Genomic DNA, 18526 nt, shown 5'->3' on the forward strand with positions numbered 1-18526 from the left:
TTATTCTTGGAATCTGATCCGGTATGATAATAGACGTCCAAAGTTAGGATGATGGAGGAGCTAGAGATACATGGTTCAGCCTGTGAAAATCACGGGTGGAGTTAAGGGTTTCCAGTGAGCAACTGTGGGCAGCTGGGAACATTTGTTGTTTGTATTTGACAAACAAAGCTTTGACAGAATTGCTTCTTTGGGGCTCAGGCATAGGAATTATTAATAGCTATGAGAGAAAAAGATCTGAAAAATGGCGAACTGTGAAACAGTAACAAAAAAGTAAAAGGAAGCATTCTCTATGGAGTAGATTCAGGTTTTTTATTGTAAAAACTAAGTGGGAGAGTTCTAAGGGGATTGCTGAAAAATTATTTAGGGGTTACAGTCCAAAATGGGGTATCAGATGTCTTTTCCTGTGAGATCAGTAAGTGTGTTCTTTGAAGCATGTCCTTGAATAGTTTTGTTTATCCACAACTTCACAGGTCTCTCTATAGCTATAGCTTCAAACAAGCCAGGCTTTAACTTTCCCCTTTCTTTCCTCAAAAAATAGTTGCAGATTAGCAAGTATATTTTTAACAGTTTGGCCCACACGGTGCCGAGCATGTTGAAGCAGCCTGAGAAATCTGTGTTGAAGAGAACCCAGCCCTGCCCGTCAGTGCCCTTGCCTCATGCCTTACTGTCACCGTCCCCTCCTTCCAAACCCAGCCTCCAAAGAGATAAACACATGGAACTTCAAGTTCATGGCTCTAGTTAAATTATTGAGCTGTTTCTTGCCAAGAGGTTTAGAGAAACTAATGTCTAAAAGCATAGAGGACTACTGAGGCTTCTGAAAAATCACAGCACGGATATGCCTAACCATATAGCCAGAAAGGAAGGTTCTTTCTGAGGCACATGGCGAGCGTCTGCTTTTAATGCCAAGAGATTGAAAGAGTTTACCAAGAGGATGCCAAACTCTCTTTGGGAAGCTGCTCAAGATAAACACTTGGATGCCTCTACTTCTTGTTGCTGGGCTTGTACAGAGCAGGCTGCCTGTCTCCCCTCTCCTGGGACTCTTCCTGGAAGCCTGGCTTCATCTTCTAATTTGGAGAAGGCGTCGATTTGAAGCCATCTATCTCCACAACAAGGAGGGCTCCAGGCATCCCTCTCACGGCAGCCCTGCAGAAAGCTGACCCATTCCCTGATGGGAATGCCAGGAATTTCCATCATTTCCTGTGGGGAACGACTGAATAAGCACAGTGAGAGGCTGTCCTTCCAGAGGCACCTTTTCCAAACATTTCTAAGTGAGGCACAGGACTGACACTGGGAGGAAGGTGAAGGGCAAGGGAACAGTGGAACTCGGTGCTCCTGGTGGGGTTTCTTTGAAATGTCCAAAACCATTTGCATCAAGTTAAGGGGAGAGTTTCATTTATGTGGTTTTACAAATCCTAATGGAGTTGGTATTTCTGATTTTATTTATTTATTTATTTATGATTTTTTTTTTTGAGATGGAGTTTCGCTCTTGTTGCCCAGGCTGGAGTGCAGTGGCATGATCTCGGCTCACTGCAACCTCCGCCTCCCGGGTTCAAGTGATTCTCCTGCCTCAGCCTCCTGAGTAGCTGGGACTACAGGCGCCCACTACCACACCCAGCTAACTTTTTTGTATTTTTAGTAGAGACAGGGTTTTATCATGTTGGCCAGGCTGGTCTTGAACTCCTGACCTCAGGTGATCCAGCTGCCTTGGCCTCCCAAAGTGCAGGGATTACAGGCGTAGCCACCACGCCTGGCCTCTGATTTAATAAGAATTCGGTGTCAAAATGGCATGTGAGGAACTCAGTGCAAAAGAGATTCTCAGGCTGACTCAGCTGGAAGGGGAGTCACAGAGTAGCTCTTTATCTGGCCCCTGTATCTTCTGCTTCCAGGCAGGCAGGTGGGGCTCCTAAACACCAAGAAAGGGAGTTCCTTGGCTGTCACTGCTTTTTATATAAACTGAGGAGATTTCATAATCTTTATCACTATACATGATAACCACAGGCTCCCTTGGCAACACCATGCACTTAGGTTTCCCTTCTTCCTGCCAAGAGGACTTCTCACTGGTTAGGTCAGACCCTCCTTGCCTTGTCTTTCCTGCCCGTCAGTAAAAAAAAGGTTCAACACACCTTCCATGTGATTATGATCTGTTTTAAACCATGTGAAGAGATTGTCATGTGAAAGAAACCATTAAATGCTCCTTCGTGGATATCTATTATGTGCCAGGTGGTTTCCCACCTATTAGTTCATTGAATTCCCCCAGAAACCCTTTGAGGTGGGAATTATATGTGGTTTACAGGTGAGAGCCAAAGCTCCCAAGGTTGGTGGCATGGCCAATGTTGGAGTTAAGCCTGATTTCAGGCCTCAGTGTTCTTTCTGCTCTACTCGTGACTGGGAAGCTCACAGACTCGGCCATACTCAAGCGTCCCAAAATTTTAATGGAAAAGCAAGTCATCATAAATGATCCTGGACTAAATCAGCAGCTGTTGATATGGTCTTATATTTCACAATTTCATAATATGTGTCATATTGAACACTTGAGCCCTGAATTTTCCACCATTTAAAGTACAACTCCTCCTCCCCACTCTCCCTGGTTTTCATTCACTTATGAATCCTGGTAGGGCTGTGGGAAGGAGAAGGGTGGAATAATTTGTTTTTCCAACAATTGGGTTGAAACTGAATGTGGCTTGTTTTTATTTTTGGAAAAGTTAAAGAAAAAAAATCTACTCAGCTCTGTTTTGGTTAAGACAGCATGAAGACATTTAGGTTGTTTCCAGTGTTTGTTGTTGAGGGGTAGAGTGGGAAAGAGTTTCCCTTTTGGTAGCAACCACAAGCAACTTAAGACAGATGGACTCTGAAACTTTCCTTAAAAGATATGAGTTGAGGCCAGGCGCTGTGGCTCACACCTGTAATCCCAGCACTTTGGGAGGCCGAGGCGGGCGGATCACCTGAGGTCAGGAGTTCGAGATTAGCCTGACCAACGTGGAGAAACCCTGTCTCTACTAAAAATACAAAATTAGCTGGGCACTGTGGCAAACGCCTGTAATCTCAGCTACTCGGGGAGGCTGAGGCAGGAGAATCACTTGAACCTAGGAGGCAGAGGTTGCAGTGAGCTGAGATCACGCCACTGAACTCCAGCCTGGGCAACAGAGTGAATCTCCGTTTCAAAAAAAAAAGAGATTTGAGCTGTAGATTTGAGCTGTTCATTTGGAGGCTCTTTGGGAAGAGGAAAGGTGTCCTTGGGCCATGGATTTTGAGAAAAAACTACGGTCCTCTGCAAAGTTGTGAATTAGAGTGTCTCTTTTTCTCTCTCACTTTCTCCCTGGTGCCCTTTGTGTGCAGTCTACACTGTGGGGTTGCGGGGGAGGTGGTGCCCAGGAAGCAAGGCTTTAGAGTCAGACAGCCCTGATTCACATAATGGTTTTGTCTTTTACTAGCTAAGCCTCATTTTGTGTATCTGTGAAATGGGTATGACAAGTATATAGTGTGTATTCTTTGGAGGATTGATATTTTATCATTGATATTATATATATTGACATTATTGATATTATAAAACCATAATATATATGAGGGCCAGGTATACAGTAGGTCTGCACTAAATTGTGGCTATTATTAAACTGCTGACTGCTCCCACCCCTCCCACTCTGCTCTTTCCTCTCTCCCAGGTGCCCCAGGTCACCCCTTGTGAAGCCCAGCAGTCCTCGTTCTCTCTGATCCTTCTCACCTTATTCCCTCCCTCGCTCAAAATCTTACTGCCCTCCCTCCTATATTCTGTGCCCTGCAGCAGCCTAGTAATTTGTTCGGGGAATTCCAGAGGAGTCTATTTTCTTTTCTTCTGTTGTTTTTCTTCTTCTTCTTTTTTTTGAGACAGGGCCTCACTGTCACCCAGGCTGGAGTGCAGTGGTGCCATCACTGCAGCCTTGACTTCTGGGCTTAGGCGATTCTCTCACCTCAGCCTCCCAAGTAGCTGGGACCACAAGCACATGCTGCCACTCTAGGCCGATTTTTTAAAAATTATTTTTTGTAGAGATGGGGTCTCATTATGTTGCCTAAGCTGGTTTGAAACTCCTGGCCTCAAATGACCATCGTGGCCCCAGCCTCCTAAAGTGCTGGGATTGCAGATGTGAGGCACCACGCCTGGCCAGGAGTCTTTCTTGAAGGACATTTTAAAAAGTGGAAAGGGTTGGTGGCCATCAGTAAAGAATAATACTTTTAAGGAAGGTAGCATACTGAGGGGTTGGAGCAGCTTCCATGGAGAGCTGATCTGTCATCGTGGCTAAGAGAATGTATGCTGGAGCCAGACTGCCTGGGTTCAGTTTCCAGCTTTGCCAGTTACGAGCGAGTAGAATTGGGCGACTTAGCCTCTCAGTGCCTGAGCGTCCTCCTCTAGAATACAGGGATAACTGTATTGTCTGCCTGTAGGGTTCTTGTGAGAACTAAATGAGTTAATACTCAGAGTAGTGCCTTGCACCTAGAATACGTACATAATCCATACAAGATGGATGTAATGTATTATGAAAAGTTGCACAAATGGTCACAAGGTGGCTACAGTGGGTCCAGGCTTTGTTTCAGTGCCTTTTTTTTTTAGAGGCAAAGCAGCTTTCTCAGGGGCCTTCTGTCTACTTTCCCTGTCATCTCATTGACCAACATTGAGTCACAAGTCCTTTTTGAAATTTGTTATGTACAAAGGGAACGGGCTGTCTCTGCTTGGCTTGGACTAATTATTTGGGGAGGAATGGTTGGTGAGGAATTAAGCACTTCAGCCACTATTATTACTTGTAACAATAATATCTATAATATATAATGTAATATCATTATATTTCAAATGTAATACTAAGTTATACAGTAATTATTAAAAAGCAACATAATTTATATTATTATTTATATAATCTGATATACTATTATTTATAATTTGTTTTACTTTTAAAATTATCTTATTTTATATAAACTTTAAAAATTCAGTTTATTCATAAAATAATTACAAGTTTACTTCCTAATTGTAACTTTGCTATAAATGAAGCTACAAGGTGCTGTTCTAGTTTTTGACAGTTTATAAAAAGAGAAGACATCAAAAACAAGACATCAGCATAATAGAGAAGTGAATGAATGAACAAGTCATTTTGTTTTCTGGCTCAGTATTCTGTATAGTCTTAAGCAGATTTTGAAGAAAAAAAATATTTTTTTTCAGAAGAGGAACTAAAAAAAAAAAGAAAAAAAATGAGAAAGTTCCAAATCTTAGTGAATACAGCTCTTGCCACATGAAACATTGTGAAATTGGTCTCCTGATCTGAGTCATCACTATAAACGCTTTCTGCTTCTTCCAATATTTTATTTTTATTCTTTTTATAGGTTTTTGAATACTGACATTTGGCCCTGATTGACACATGCTCCTCTTTTTATACACTCTGGTAGTTGTATTTTTTTAATAAGAGTGAATATTTCCATGCACAGATCAATTTCTTTCACATGTTGCAGAAGGTGGAGGAATTTAGACTTGTCAGGAAAACAAGAGAATCAAACTCAGAAGTCTGCAAAGGTTCTGGCAGAAATCCAGACTGCATTCTTATTCCCAAGGCCTGAAGATACCCTATAATCTCTAATATTTGAAATAACCTTTCTGACATGTCGTTCTCATTCTGTGAAACAGGAAAAAGTAAAAGTAAAATTATTGCTGACATGTAAGATCTCAAACCTTCAATCTAAGATCAAGATTTCCACAGCAGTTTAAATATGTAAGAAATAACTATATTCTTCCCCTTGTTAAAAGCATCTGGATGTTTAGTTCGTTGTTTTAGAGACAAGGTCTTAATCTGTCACTCAAGCTAGAGTTCAGGGGCATGATCATAGCTCACTGCAGCCTTGAACTCCTGGACTCAGGTGATTCTCCCACCTCAGCCTCCTGAGTAGCTAGGAATACAGGCATATATCACCATGCCTGGTTAATTTAAAAAAAATTTTTTTTTCTTAGAGACAGGGTCTTGCTACATTGCCCAGGCTGGTCTTAAATTCCTGGCCTCCGGGGTGGTGGCTAACACCTGTAATGCTAGCACTTTGGGAGGCCGAAGGGGGTGCATCACTTGAGGTCAGGAGTTTGAGGCCATCCTGGCCAACATGGTGGAACCCCATCTCTATTTAAAAAAAAAAAAATTAGCTGGGCATGATGGTGGGCCCCTGTAATCCCAGCTGCTTGGGAGGCTGAGGCAGGAGAATTGCTTGAACCTGGGAGGTGGAGGTTGCAGTGAACCAAGATTGCGCCACTGCACTCCAGCCTGGGAGATAGAGTGAGACTCCATCTCAAAAAAAAAAAAAAAGATAAAAAAATTCCTGGCCTCAAGTGATCCACCTACCTTTGCCTTCCAAAGTGTTGGGATTACTGGTATAAGCCATTGCACCCCTGCCTGATAAAAAATATCAAGATATAATGATTGTCCCACCTCATGGTTTACATAGAAGTCTTATGATTGAATTGCTTTTGGAAATAATTGAGGGGAAATATGAATACTTGTAATTCTGATACACATTCACCGAATGCCTTCCATATGCCATGAACTCTGGTACAAAGATGGATAAAACAGAATTCCCACTTGATCATTTTATTTGCCAACATCAACACTTATTAATTCATCTTGTTTCAATTTCTTGGAAAACAAAAGTTATTAAGAAAAGTCTTCATGGAAGTAAAAATTTTCTCCTAAAGATGTCCATGCTGGCAGTGAGGCCTCATCAAAGGCTTCCCAAGCAGAGTCATAGAGTATATGTAGAATCAGAAGCTCCCATTTTGTGCTGAAAATGATAGGAAGTAGGGTGTCAGGGATCTGCATATAAATTCTGCAGGTGTAAGTAAAAAACGAGTAAAACAGTTGGGGGCGGGGGAGTCCATCAGCCCGGGGAAGAAGTGAGTGCAACATTCATGGAAATCTGGGGAAGAGACACAGGCCTTCAGCAGTTCCCTTTTCTTGGGAGATGTATGCACCTCATGAGGCTTGTTGAGAAACAGAAGGAAGCAGGACTCTTGGGAAAGGGTCATTCTTAGTCCTGCGTGTAAAACTGATGTGGTGTTTACTACCTATCCATAATGTGTTGGGCACCATGAACAATAAAGAAGGGAGACATGGCCTTTTGCCTCTGGGAACTTCACATGTAATAAAAAATAGATTTTTCAAACAGCAGTATATTTGCATAAAAGAAAAATATCAGCCAACCTACAAATAGCCTCCTCTCTCACCCGCAGAATTTCCACAGGCACAATAGAGGGCACTACATGCCAAATGTACTGTGAGCCCTATCTTCCTTCTGTCTGGTGGTGTTCCAGGTTCAATACTGGCAAAGCTTCAGTGGTTTCCAAATAAGGTCGAGAACTCCCCTTTGCCCCCACCTCTCTCCGTCTGTGCAAGTGAAGAGAACTTGTATGAAGTCCCTTTCCTTTGTCCTGCAGAAAAGGTTGGGGACGAAGTATGAGAATCTGTTGATATAAACCCGTAAAAGAAGTTTGGAAGGCAGTATCCTTCCATGTGCTGCGCACGCCATCGGCCACAGCTGTTACTAAACAGCTGCCATGTGAAGCCACTCTGCTGATTAATAGCAGCTATGTTCATTTAAAGCACAATTCATAAAGAGTATAATAATGTGGTTCAGAAGCCTTTGCTATTTGTTCCACTCTTGATAGACTGAAATGTACCTCTGATAAACAGTGAAGTCCGTGAATAATATCTCAGAGGACCCAAATAACCTTAAGTAAATTTGCACCGCCAGTCTTTAAATTTTCTTGTTATGGAACGAGGGATAACAAGACTACCTATGTTTCAGGGACATTGTGAGGATGAACTAATGCAAGTGGAGTGCTTAGCACAATGCCTGGCACTTAAAAGGTACGCAATAAATGCTCATTATTTACTAAGAGAGAAAGACAGATGGGGAATTAAAGTTTACAAAAAAAAAAATGAGTTCAGCATTTCATTTGTGTCTCTCATATGTATATGTGAATATACACTCTGTGTGTGCGTATGTGTGTTTGGCTATTTAAAGAGTTCTGAACTGGAAGCATGGAGATCAGAATTATAGCCTTTCTTTTGCTACACATTAACTAGCTATGTGAATTTTGCAAAATGATATAAACTCTCCGGGTCTCAAATAAGCCCTTCTGCAAAACAAAAGGGTTAGGGTAGATGATTTCAAAGGTTTCTTTAGGCTATACAGTGTTATGGGTTTGCATCTATGTAATGTGATTCAAGGTTCAAGAATCTATTCTGCCACTGCATTTGACTTTTTTTTTTTTTTTTTTTTTTTTTTTGAGACGGAGTCTCACTCTGTCACCCAGGCTGGAGTGCAATGGTGCGATCTCGGCTCACTGCAACCTCCGCCTACTGGTTTTAAGCGATTCTCCTGCCTCAGCCTCCCAAGCAGCTGGGACTACAGGCACATGCCACCACACCCAGCTAATTTTTGTATTTTTAGTGGAGATGGGGTTTCATCATGTTGGCCAGGCTGGTCTCGAACTCCTGACCTCGTGATCCACCTGTCTCGGCCTCCCAAAGTGCTGGGATTACAGGCATGAGCCACTGCGCCCAGCCTGATTTTTAAAATATATTATTTTTTACTCTTCCTTATTCCAACAATTCGGAATAAATATTTTGTATCTTTATTATGGATCTATCTTCCCAGGTATCTGATGTAAAATTTAGTTGGCGAAAATTGTCAGATGGAAAACTTGTATTAGTTTTGTTCACAAATCTTAGTAATCTCAAGACTATTGGTTTTCCATTTGGTTGTAAGTTATTTTCATATAACTGTATGAGTATTGAAGCATTTTCTAGGCATATTTTGAACGAACTCTGTTCCAGATCTCTAGACTCAAACATGGAAGATTCTTTTCTTTCCAAGATTCATAAAAGCAGTTAATTATTCAAATGCAGGTGTCTGTAAATTTAATAGAAAGCATAATGTTTCCATTAACAATCTGAAGACAGTTGGCAGTTTCTCTCAATTCATTAATCTGTTTACATTTATCATATGAAATTTTTCTTGGTACTTCTCGTGCTAATGAAAAACATATTGGACAAAAAACATGAATCCACCAGTTACCCACAGAGGAACATCACTTTAGCTGTGTCCCCTTCTTAAGAAGATGGCCCATTGGGAGCTATGACTCCCTCATCTTTCCTGGTTAGTTTTCATGTATTAGAATCCATATACACAAAAAGGTATCCAGTGGTCCTCTGTGTCTTGGGGCTTTTTTCCTTCCTCCAAGAGTGTGGTTCTGTAAAGTGGGAACACATATATTTAACAAGCTTGTAAGTGAGTCGTTTTCCCAGCTGGGAAATCATGAGGTCAGTTCTCTCATTCTCTGCCTTTTTGGACATAGTTAACTTCACTTTGAAAATTGAAGTCAGCATTAGAATGAAGGAAGGAAGAAAGGAAGGAAAGAGGGCAGGAAGGAAGAAAAGAAGGAATAGAAAGTGTATTAGGGTTTTTTGTTTTCTATTTATAATTGCAAACACCTAGAAAGGGTGTATTCTGATAAATTGAAAGTCTTTTTCTTTTCCTTACTGACTACTTGGGTGGATGTAGGTACACCCACAGCTGAGGAGAGCTGAAGATTTTGGAGTTTCTGAAGTACTAAAGGAGAGAAGAGATAGGGGAGGGGAGGAAAACAGGGCTGGACATGGCAGGAAGTTCTGCAGGCTTTGGATTGGGGATGAGGCCATCTTGTTCAGTTCTCAAGGGCCAGGGACTTAGGAAGAATGGAGTGAGCAGCTCCTTGCATACTTATAATTCCTTACTTTGTAAAAAACTATATTCTTTTCCTGTTATATTGTAAGTTGAATGAGGGCAGAGACGGTGTCTGTTTTGTTCACCACTGTACCTGGGACAATTCCTCAGCTCAACATATATTTGAGAAAGGAAGAGTAACAGGTTTGAGTGCTTAGAATGTGCTTTGCACTCAAGGTGCTTTCTTAAATCCTACCAAAGCTCCTCATCGAATAAGCCTGTCCCTGAAAGTGCCTGTGTGTGGGCTAAAAACATTTTCTATAGTCAGATTCTGGGGAGACAGAACCTAGACCCCAAATCAAGCATTAAGTCACAGCACAAGGGCTGAAATTCAGGAAAAGCAGAAAACAGCATGGATAGTCTGAGAAAGGAAGGAGACAAACTGGAGCTGTTGGGAGGGGGCAGAGGGCCACAGAACTTCTAGTGTCAGAAGGAAAAGATTGAAGGAAGCAAGTAACTGCTCTGAAGGTCCTGGAAGTCTCTAACTAGGGTTGGTCTATGTAACCATTTTAAAAAAAAATTTTATTTGTTTTTTGTTTTTTGAGACAAGGTCTCACTCTGTCGCCCAGGCTGCAGTGCAATGGTGCGATCTCAGCTCACTGCAACCTCCGCCTCCCGGGTTCAAGTGATTCTCCTGCCTCAGCCTCCCTAGTAGCTAGGATTACAGGCAACTGCCACTGTGCCCAGCTAAGTTTTTTATTTTTTATCTTTTTTTGAGACACGGTCTCACTCTGTCCCCAAGGCCGGAGTACAATGGTGCAATCTGTGCTCGCTGCAACCTCCACCTCCTGGGTTCAAGCAATTCTCCTGCCTCCCAAGTAGCTGGGACTACAGGTGTGTGCCCCCACGCCTGGCTAATGTTTATATTTTTTGGTAGAGACTGGGTTTTGCCATGTTGCCCAGGCTGGTCTCGAATTCCTGACCTCAAGTGATCCACCTGCCTCAGCCTCCCAAAGTACTGGGATTACACAAGTGTGAGCCACTGTGCCCGGCCATAGATAACTACTCCTTTAGAAAGACTGGGAAGGTCCTTTTGCTTCAAAATAGTACCCTTGCTTGAATTTATTTTATTTTTTGCTTAAAATTAAGATAATAGGCCTCTTTTGAAGTACAAATAAACTAGGAAATTTTAGAAATGATGATGGTTACTAATAGTCACTTGTACTTTAAGGTGGATTATTTAATCAGGTTGCTTTCTCCCTGTAAAATCAAACTGAAATCAGTGAATTGTTTTTAAGAGATTTGTATTTCAGAGAGATGAAAGGTTCAAGGAACTTTGGATCTTAGCACCTGGGATTGGGAAATAAAAATTTCAAGTGATGGGGCAGAAACTCAGAAAGGAGAATGTGAAACACAAACTTTTCATAATTAATAATTTTGGCTGGGTGCAGTGGCTCATGCCTGTAATCCCAACACTTTGGGAGTCAGGGTGGGTGGATCACTTGAGGTCAGGAGTTTGAGACCAGCCTGGCCAACATTGTGAAACCCTGTCTCTACTAAAAATACAAAAATTATCCAGGTGTGGTGGTGCATGCCTGTAATCCCAGCTACTCAGGAGGCTGGGGCATGAGAATTGCTTGAACTCGGGAGGCAGAGGTTGCAGTGAGCTGAGATCCACCACTGCACTCCAGCCTGGGTGAGAGTGACACCCTGTCTCAAAAACAAAACAAAACAAAACATAATTAACAATTTTGTTTAAGTCTGTTCCCATCTCCCCTTTCTTCCCAGAAAGCAGGTAAGAAGGGGTCAACTTTAAAAAAGCTTGAGGGAGAATGTGATCCCAGGAGAAATTTCCTGTAAGTAGAGGTCCCCAGTGTGATTAGGAGCGTCTAGAATCTGAGCTTTGGAGAGCCCAAGAGTGTGTCAGCCCCCAGCCTTGGTGCTGAGCACACCCTACTGGGACTCACCAACCAAGTTCTGTGAACCTGCTAACTCTCAATAGCAATAAGAAATGAGTTCTTTTCATTTGCCTGAGTCTTGGGCCTTACAATGAGAGTTCATTGGATGAGATTGAACAGTGTATGTTGTGTACCTGTTGTATTCTGGCCCTGATGCTGGACACTGGGATTGAATTCCTAAGACATAGCACCAGTATTGATGGTGCTCCCAGTCTAGCAGGGGAGAAAAAAGATCAACGTATCTCTACTGTAGTTTGAGAAATGCTTGAAAGGAAATAGAGGATAGAGGAGCCAGATTCTGAAGTTATTAATTCTGCAGAAAGTGGGGGGTACCAGTGATTCAGAGAAAGCAGTAAAGAGGGATGACTGTTTGAGGGAGAGGCATTAAAATGAGGAAGTCCCCAGACAGTCAGTGGGAGAAAGTGCCTCAAGGCTGAGGAAACAGAATGAAGATACACCAGTAGCAACGAGGAGCATTAGTGCCTGTCCCGTGGGGAAATGGACTGGGGCCCATTCAAAGGAGGGAAACACATATACATACACCCAGCTCTGGGATCCATTGTTAAGTGATAGACTGTCGCGAGATGCTGTGTTTATTAGGGATGCTGAGGAGGCTGCAGAATAGTGACTCATGACTTCTGCTCTCAAGGTTGCTACAGCGAAGTTAAGAGGACAAAAGTGACTCACATGGAACAATAGCAGATAATACAAGTTAGCGTATCCATGGAGGTTTGTGGTAAAGATTAGTCCAGACAAGAGGAAATTGGGAAAGGAAAAGGAGAAGCGTAGCAGCAGTGCGGGCCTCTGGTGAGCACACGCGGAGAGGCAGGGATTAGCTCAGGGTGTGGGTGGGGATGGAGGAAAAGAACTGAGAAAGAGAAACAGTCAAAAACCTTCCTTCCTGGAAATGGGGCTGGGGCTGGAGCTGTAGGGCAAAAGGTGAAGGTGCAGGGAATGGGCCAGGCTAGCGAGCTAGAAAACGAGGCAAAAGAATTTCAACTTGAGTTGACTAAAATGCCTGGTCTCTGACAGCCTTTTCACAGAGCAGTCTAATTTACTACATGGTTTTATATGAAAGAAAAGAAAGTAGAAATTGGGGGCTAGAGGAAGAGGGCTGTAGCTGTCTCCGGTGAATAAGCTGGTGATGGATGTGTGACAACGGGAATGAAGTGAGAGAGAAGAAAGATACGAAAGACAAGACACTTTTATCTATGACTCCGAGATGTCGCTGGCTCTGACTGTGTAACTGATAGCATCTGTCCACTGAGATCCGAAGGGTCAGGCGGGAAGAGAACAGAGCCGAGCCCCCACTGTGCAGTCTCAGTGAACTCCCAGCCCCCAGAGGAATCCCAGGCACACTCATGTTTACGACACATGCTGCCACCTTTCATTGCATTGAGATGATTAAGCAACTAATTATTTTTCTCTGTGTGTGTGTGTGGTTTATTACTTTCTTGATTTTAATTGATCTAGATCTTCTGAATTAGTTGGTTCTGGCCAAATGCAACAATTTATAGTTGGGTACAGATGCTAAGCACTTATTACTAAGCAACTATGGCTTCACCCGTGTGCCAGTATAATAATGGAGACATTTATGACTGGGGGGAAAATGAAACAATAAACCAAGGCTAAAACAAAACATTTTAAAGGTAGTATGAAATGAAATGAAAATCAATGACTACTTTGCCAAGGGTAAGTAAATCACTTTCTAGAGGAGCTGATGCTGAAAGCCTGCACTGAAGTTGGAAGCTTTTTCTGGGTACAAAGCCTGAGGAGGAGGCCAGTGGGAATGGCAGGATCAAGTGGACCCTCTCGGTTTGAGCCTGGGCTTCTTCAGAACCTGCCCCCCTCTCCCTGACTCCCCCCCTTCTCCTGAGAGAACAGCTATCAGAAAACCTTGTTCTTCCATTGTTGCTGAGGAAGGCTTGAATCTGAGCTATTACACTTTATGTTTCTTAATAAACTCCAGCTGGGGAGAAATTAAACTGGGGCTACCCTACTTTGCCTTTTTCAAGTAAAAGAAACGTATAGGCTTCAACATTTCAACAATTGTCTGTCTTGGTAGAATGCTTATAAATCCATAGCCATGTGGTCACATGCTCAACCTCATGATAAAATGGCAAGCCTGATCAAATGCATGTGGTATGGGGTGAGCTCACAGGCCAGGTGGGAGTCCTCCTCTGTTATTTTTAATAACAGCTTTATAGAGATATAATTTACATATCATACAATTCACCCGTTTAAGGTATACCAGTTCAGTAGTTTTTTGTAAATCCAGGGGTGTGCAACTACCACCACCATCAATTTAGAACATTTTCATCCATCCAGAAAGAACCCTTGTATCCATTAGCAGTCACTTTTCATTTCCCTCCAACTCCCTCTCACCCTTCCATCCTCAGCCACCACTAAGCTACTTTCTGATTCTATGGATTTGCCTGTGCTGAACGTTTCATATCATTGGAATCACATAATATATTGTCTTTTGTGTCTGGCTTATGTCTTCAAGTTTCATCCATGTTGTGGCATGTAGCAGTACTTCATTTTTTAAAAATCTGGAATAATATTCCGTGACATGGACAGACCACATTTTATTTATCCATTTTCATCAGTTGGTAGGCATTTTAGCAGTTTCTACTTTGTGGCTATTATAAATAATGCTGCTGTGAACTTTTGTGTGGGCTTATGTTTTTAATTCTCTTGGGTGTATACCTAGGAGCGGAATTGCTGAGGCACATGGTAACTCTGTGTTTAATCTTTGGAGGAACTGCCTGAGTTTATCCCAAAGTGGCTCTACCACTTCATTACTAAGTATCCTCATTCCCTTCACCAAAAAAAGGGAAAAAGACCGGCTTGAATTATTTTGCTGTGGTACAGGGATGATGTGTATTAACTACAAAGAGATAGAATCGGAATGACCTAAGAGTGGTTTTAGATATGATGTCATTCATTTCCATCTCATTATCTGTACATCTCAATACACTTTGGTTTGCTACCATGTAGCCTGGTTAACATTCTTATTCTTCCGCTTTCCCTAAGTTCCTGTTATATGAGTACAGGGCAGTGCTGTACCTGAGCTTGGTAGTATGGTAGTCACAGGCTTCATGTGGCTACTGAGTACTCAAAAATGTGGCTACTTGAAATTGAGATATGCAGCAAGTTTCAACTCCACCCTGAAGTTGGAAGACAAGATGAAAGAAAAAAAATCTCTTAGCCGGGTACAGTGGCTCACATCTGTAATCCTAGTACTTTAGTAGGCCAAGGCAGGAGAATTGCTCAAGTTCAGGAATTCAAGACCAGTGTGGGCAACATAGTGAAATCCTGTCTCAATTAAAAAATTAAAAAATTAGCTGGACATGGTGGTGTATGCCTGTGGTCCTATCTACTCAGGAGGCTGAGGCAGGAGGACTGCTTGAGCCCAGGAGTTCGAGGCTGCAGTGAGCTATGATCAGGCCACTGCCTTCCAGCCTGAGTGACAGAGCAAGACCCAGTCTCTAAAAGATAAAAATTAAAATTTTTAAATTTTAAAAAAGAAAACCTCTCATAATAATTTTGTGTCGATTTTATGTTGAGATGATAGTGTTTGGTGTCTATTGGGTTAAATAAAATATATTATCAAAAATCATTTCACCTGTTTCCTTTTACCTTTTAATATTGCTACTAGAAAAAATTGAAATTACACATGTGGCTTGCATTATATTTCTATTGGACAATGCTGTTATAGATGATTTTCAAGGCATGTTTTTTGAAGTACTGGAAAAATAAAATTAATCAGTCTAAACATCCTTTGGGTAAACTCAGCCGATTATTAGCAATTTTTTTTCATTGCTGCAGAAAGACCAGGAATCCATTTGTTCCTTGAGTGAGAAGGTGAGTCAAAGACATGCCAGTCAGCTTTAAGCAGTGAGCCTTGACTGACCAACCAACCAACCTTCATTCAAAGTTAGCTCATCACACAAACAGAAACGTGACCATGAAGACATGAAAGCAAAGTCCTGTGATAATTGGATATGGCGCTTCTCTGACCCTCCCAGTGATATGTGCATCTAATAAGGGCTGGCCTGAGATAATGCCCATCTCTGTTGTATAACCCAGGAGAGTGACCGGTAGACACTGCAGACCCAAAAAGGAAAGAAGAGAGGATGCACATAGCAGACTGCTGGGGAGATGCTGGGGGAAGTTGGTGACTGGGTCATCCCTCAGCTAATGTGTGAATACTACTTAGTTCTAGAGAGTTGGCCCTGGGCTTCTCACGTGCCTTTTTGTTGCAGGTCAATGTTGAGGTTGTCAGGAAAGCTATATTGAAGGCATAACATACTTGGCAACTGTCTTTTGTAAAACACACGTAATGTACTGGTGTTTTTAATCTCAAATATCTGGACATGAGGTTACTACTAGTGGTATCATGATTCAAAACAGAGAACAGACCTGTATTTTGGCAGCATACCCAGGTAACATAATTTAGCTTGAATAAAGACCTTAAGACAGATAAATTCCTGCATTCTACTCCACGGGGAAGAAAACCTCTTCCCTTGGCTGAGGCTTTCACTGAGTGTAAAATGAAACTTGGGGTGGGGGTGGGGGATTCAAAAGGTGACACAAAGTCCATAAAACCTTAGGCATGTAGTAAATGACGAATCCTGGTCTTTCTTGTGGCCCATTCCGAATGACCACTGAAGAAGAAGAATAAAATTTAGGTACGAGCTGGCCAATATTTTATTCTTGGCTGACAGCAGGGGGACTCCACATGTGTTTAAATGAAGTCTCTTGTCAAAAACGTTCTTACTGTTTTACTGTGCTGCTTACTTGAGCTCACAGCCCAATCAAAATATCCGAGTCTATTTTCTTTTTTTTTCTTTTTTCCTTTTTTTTTTTCCCCTCTGATGAGTTCTTAAGTGAAGAATTCGGCAAGCTAATCAGTCATCACTCATCACTTGGCCATTTTAAAGGAGGAACCTCAGGGCAGTCCCCCTGGGAAGTCCTGAGAGGTCATGATGGTTTACTGGAAAATAAGATAATTAAGAGACAACAATCTGATTAGCTAATATGTGTGTTGAACACATGTATTTTGTTGGATTCCTAAATTGGTTTCAGGGTTAACCGTATGAGCAATCATCTCCTTTGAGATGGTACTAAGCATCCATTTCTCTTCTGTACTCTCATAGCTGAGAGGCATGGGAGAAGCAGGAAATTCTGTTTTGGCCCTGGCTCTGCTTCCACCATTGAAGCTTCTGGAAGGTGCAGAAGGGTTAGACACAGGCATTGCGGTGTGCATAGGGCACCTGCGGCACTAGATGTGCAAAGAAAGCTGCGCTGGGGCCCCTTGATGTGGACCTGGCTTTAGTAGAGTTTTAGAGTAGACAAAAATGGTCATAAATGCCCCTCATATCTCCACTCGGGTTTTACATACCTCCCAATGAGGAAAGCTGTCTGATTTACAATGTCACTTATAAATCCATTCCTTACCTGTGTGCCAGACATTGTGCATGCTAACTCTTCCAAGTGGTCATTCATTCAAAAGTAGACTTTTCTGATGGGCAGTGCTTAACTCCAAAGAAGAAGACACAGCAAATGACCTTCCAGACTTATGGCAGATTGACATTGACTGGACAGTAAGTTTTGTTGGCATCTTTCAAATCTTAAGGAGGTTTTCTCTGTCTGTACCTAAGAGCCATCTTGTCCCGAATCAATCCAGACCCCTCATTAGAGTCTGGGTGATCCAGCTGTAGCTACCAGTTTTTCAGATAGCAAGTAAAAGTTATCTGAGTGCCAGGTCTGGTGGCTCATGCGTGTAATCCCGGCGGCTAAAGAGGCCAAGGAGGGAGGATAGCTTGAGTCCAGGAGTTCGAGACCAGCCTGGACAACACAGGGAGACCCCTCCCAGCCCCCAGCCCCCGTCTCTACAAAAAATAAAAAAATTAGCCTGGAATGGTGGAGCATGTCCGTGGTCCCAGCTACTTGAAAGGCTGAGGTGGGAGGATCACTTGAGCCTGGGAGGTCAAGGCTGCAATGAACCATGATCGTGCCACTGCACTCAGCCTGGGTGGCAGAGCAAGACCCTGTCTCAAAAAAAAGTTATGTGAGTACCTCCTGTGCAAAATGAGAAGTTCACGAGGTGCAGTGGTGGACCAGAAATGAAACTGGGGAAAATGGCTTCATGTGGGAGAGAGAAGTCTTGAGAAGTGATCATATGGAGATGGAATCTGTGATCCTAAGGTCTGGAAGACGACAGTTTAGATGAAGAGGTCCAAAATAACAAGGGGCTTTTGAACAGGTGGTCACCTGTCCAGTAGTGGGAGAAGCTACCCCCATCAGGGGGTCCTCAGCTCCTAGGTCTTGAGCTGCCACCAATTCACAGAAGCGAAGGCTGCCTTCAGAAAATGGGTCTGGACAACCAGGAACAGCAGTTTGCCAATGCCTGTGGCTATAGGAGAGGGCCAACCTGGATCGTTCAGGTGCACTTCTCCTCTCCCCTCCTCAGCCCACCCACGTGTGTTCTCAGTTGTCTAGGTAAGTCAGCAAGCTCAGCTGGGGAAAGAAGGGTTGCTCTGAATTACCAGAAATCTGTGTCTGTTCAAACACGGGATTAAATTCAGTAGCAGTTAAAATGATCCTTGCTTTCTTTACATGAGAAGCAAAAATATGTCCTTAGTGAGATGCTCCAAGGGTAAGTTAGGAAATGAGTGCTAGAGTTTCTGGTCCTGATGAGGTCCTCTGTGAGCATTCTTAAAAATACTCATGGAAAACAGTAAAAGAACTGCAAATGGGACAAAATCAGATCACAAGTGAGCTGAACGTTTTTCTCTTTTTCCAACTTTTGGACTTGAGGTTTATCTAACATTAGAGTCCTCCTCTTGCCTGAACTTTTC

General features: G+C 42.5%; 1 protein-coding gene across 2 annotated transcripts in view; it reads left to right on the forward strand.

Annotated features, from left to right (window-relative positions):
• Positions 1-18526, forward strand: part of COLEC12 (collectin subfamily member 12) — a 181367-nt gene that overhangs the window by 24438 nt on the left and 138403 nt on the right. Inside the window, exon 1 of one of the 2 annotated variants that reach the window (XM_063653464.1) lies at positions 7750-7862. The exons of the other annotated variant lie outside the window; for it this stretch is intronic. Coding sequence (XP_063509534.1) covers positions 7765-7862 — 98 coding nt within the window. The 5' untranslated portion in view covers positions 7750-7764. Of the gene's footprint in view, positions 1-7749; positions 7863-18526 lie in introns of those variants that run through there. 2 annotated transcript variants of the gene reach the window in all.

This window comes from Pongo pygmaeus, chromosome 17 (assembly GCF_028885625.2).
Source record: "Pongo pygmaeus isolate AG05252 chromosome 17, NHGRI_mPonPyg2-v2.0_pri, whole genome shotgun sequence".
Taxonomy (NCBI): Eukaryota; Metazoa; Chordata; class Mammalia; order Primates; family Hominidae; genus Pongo; species Pongo pygmaeus.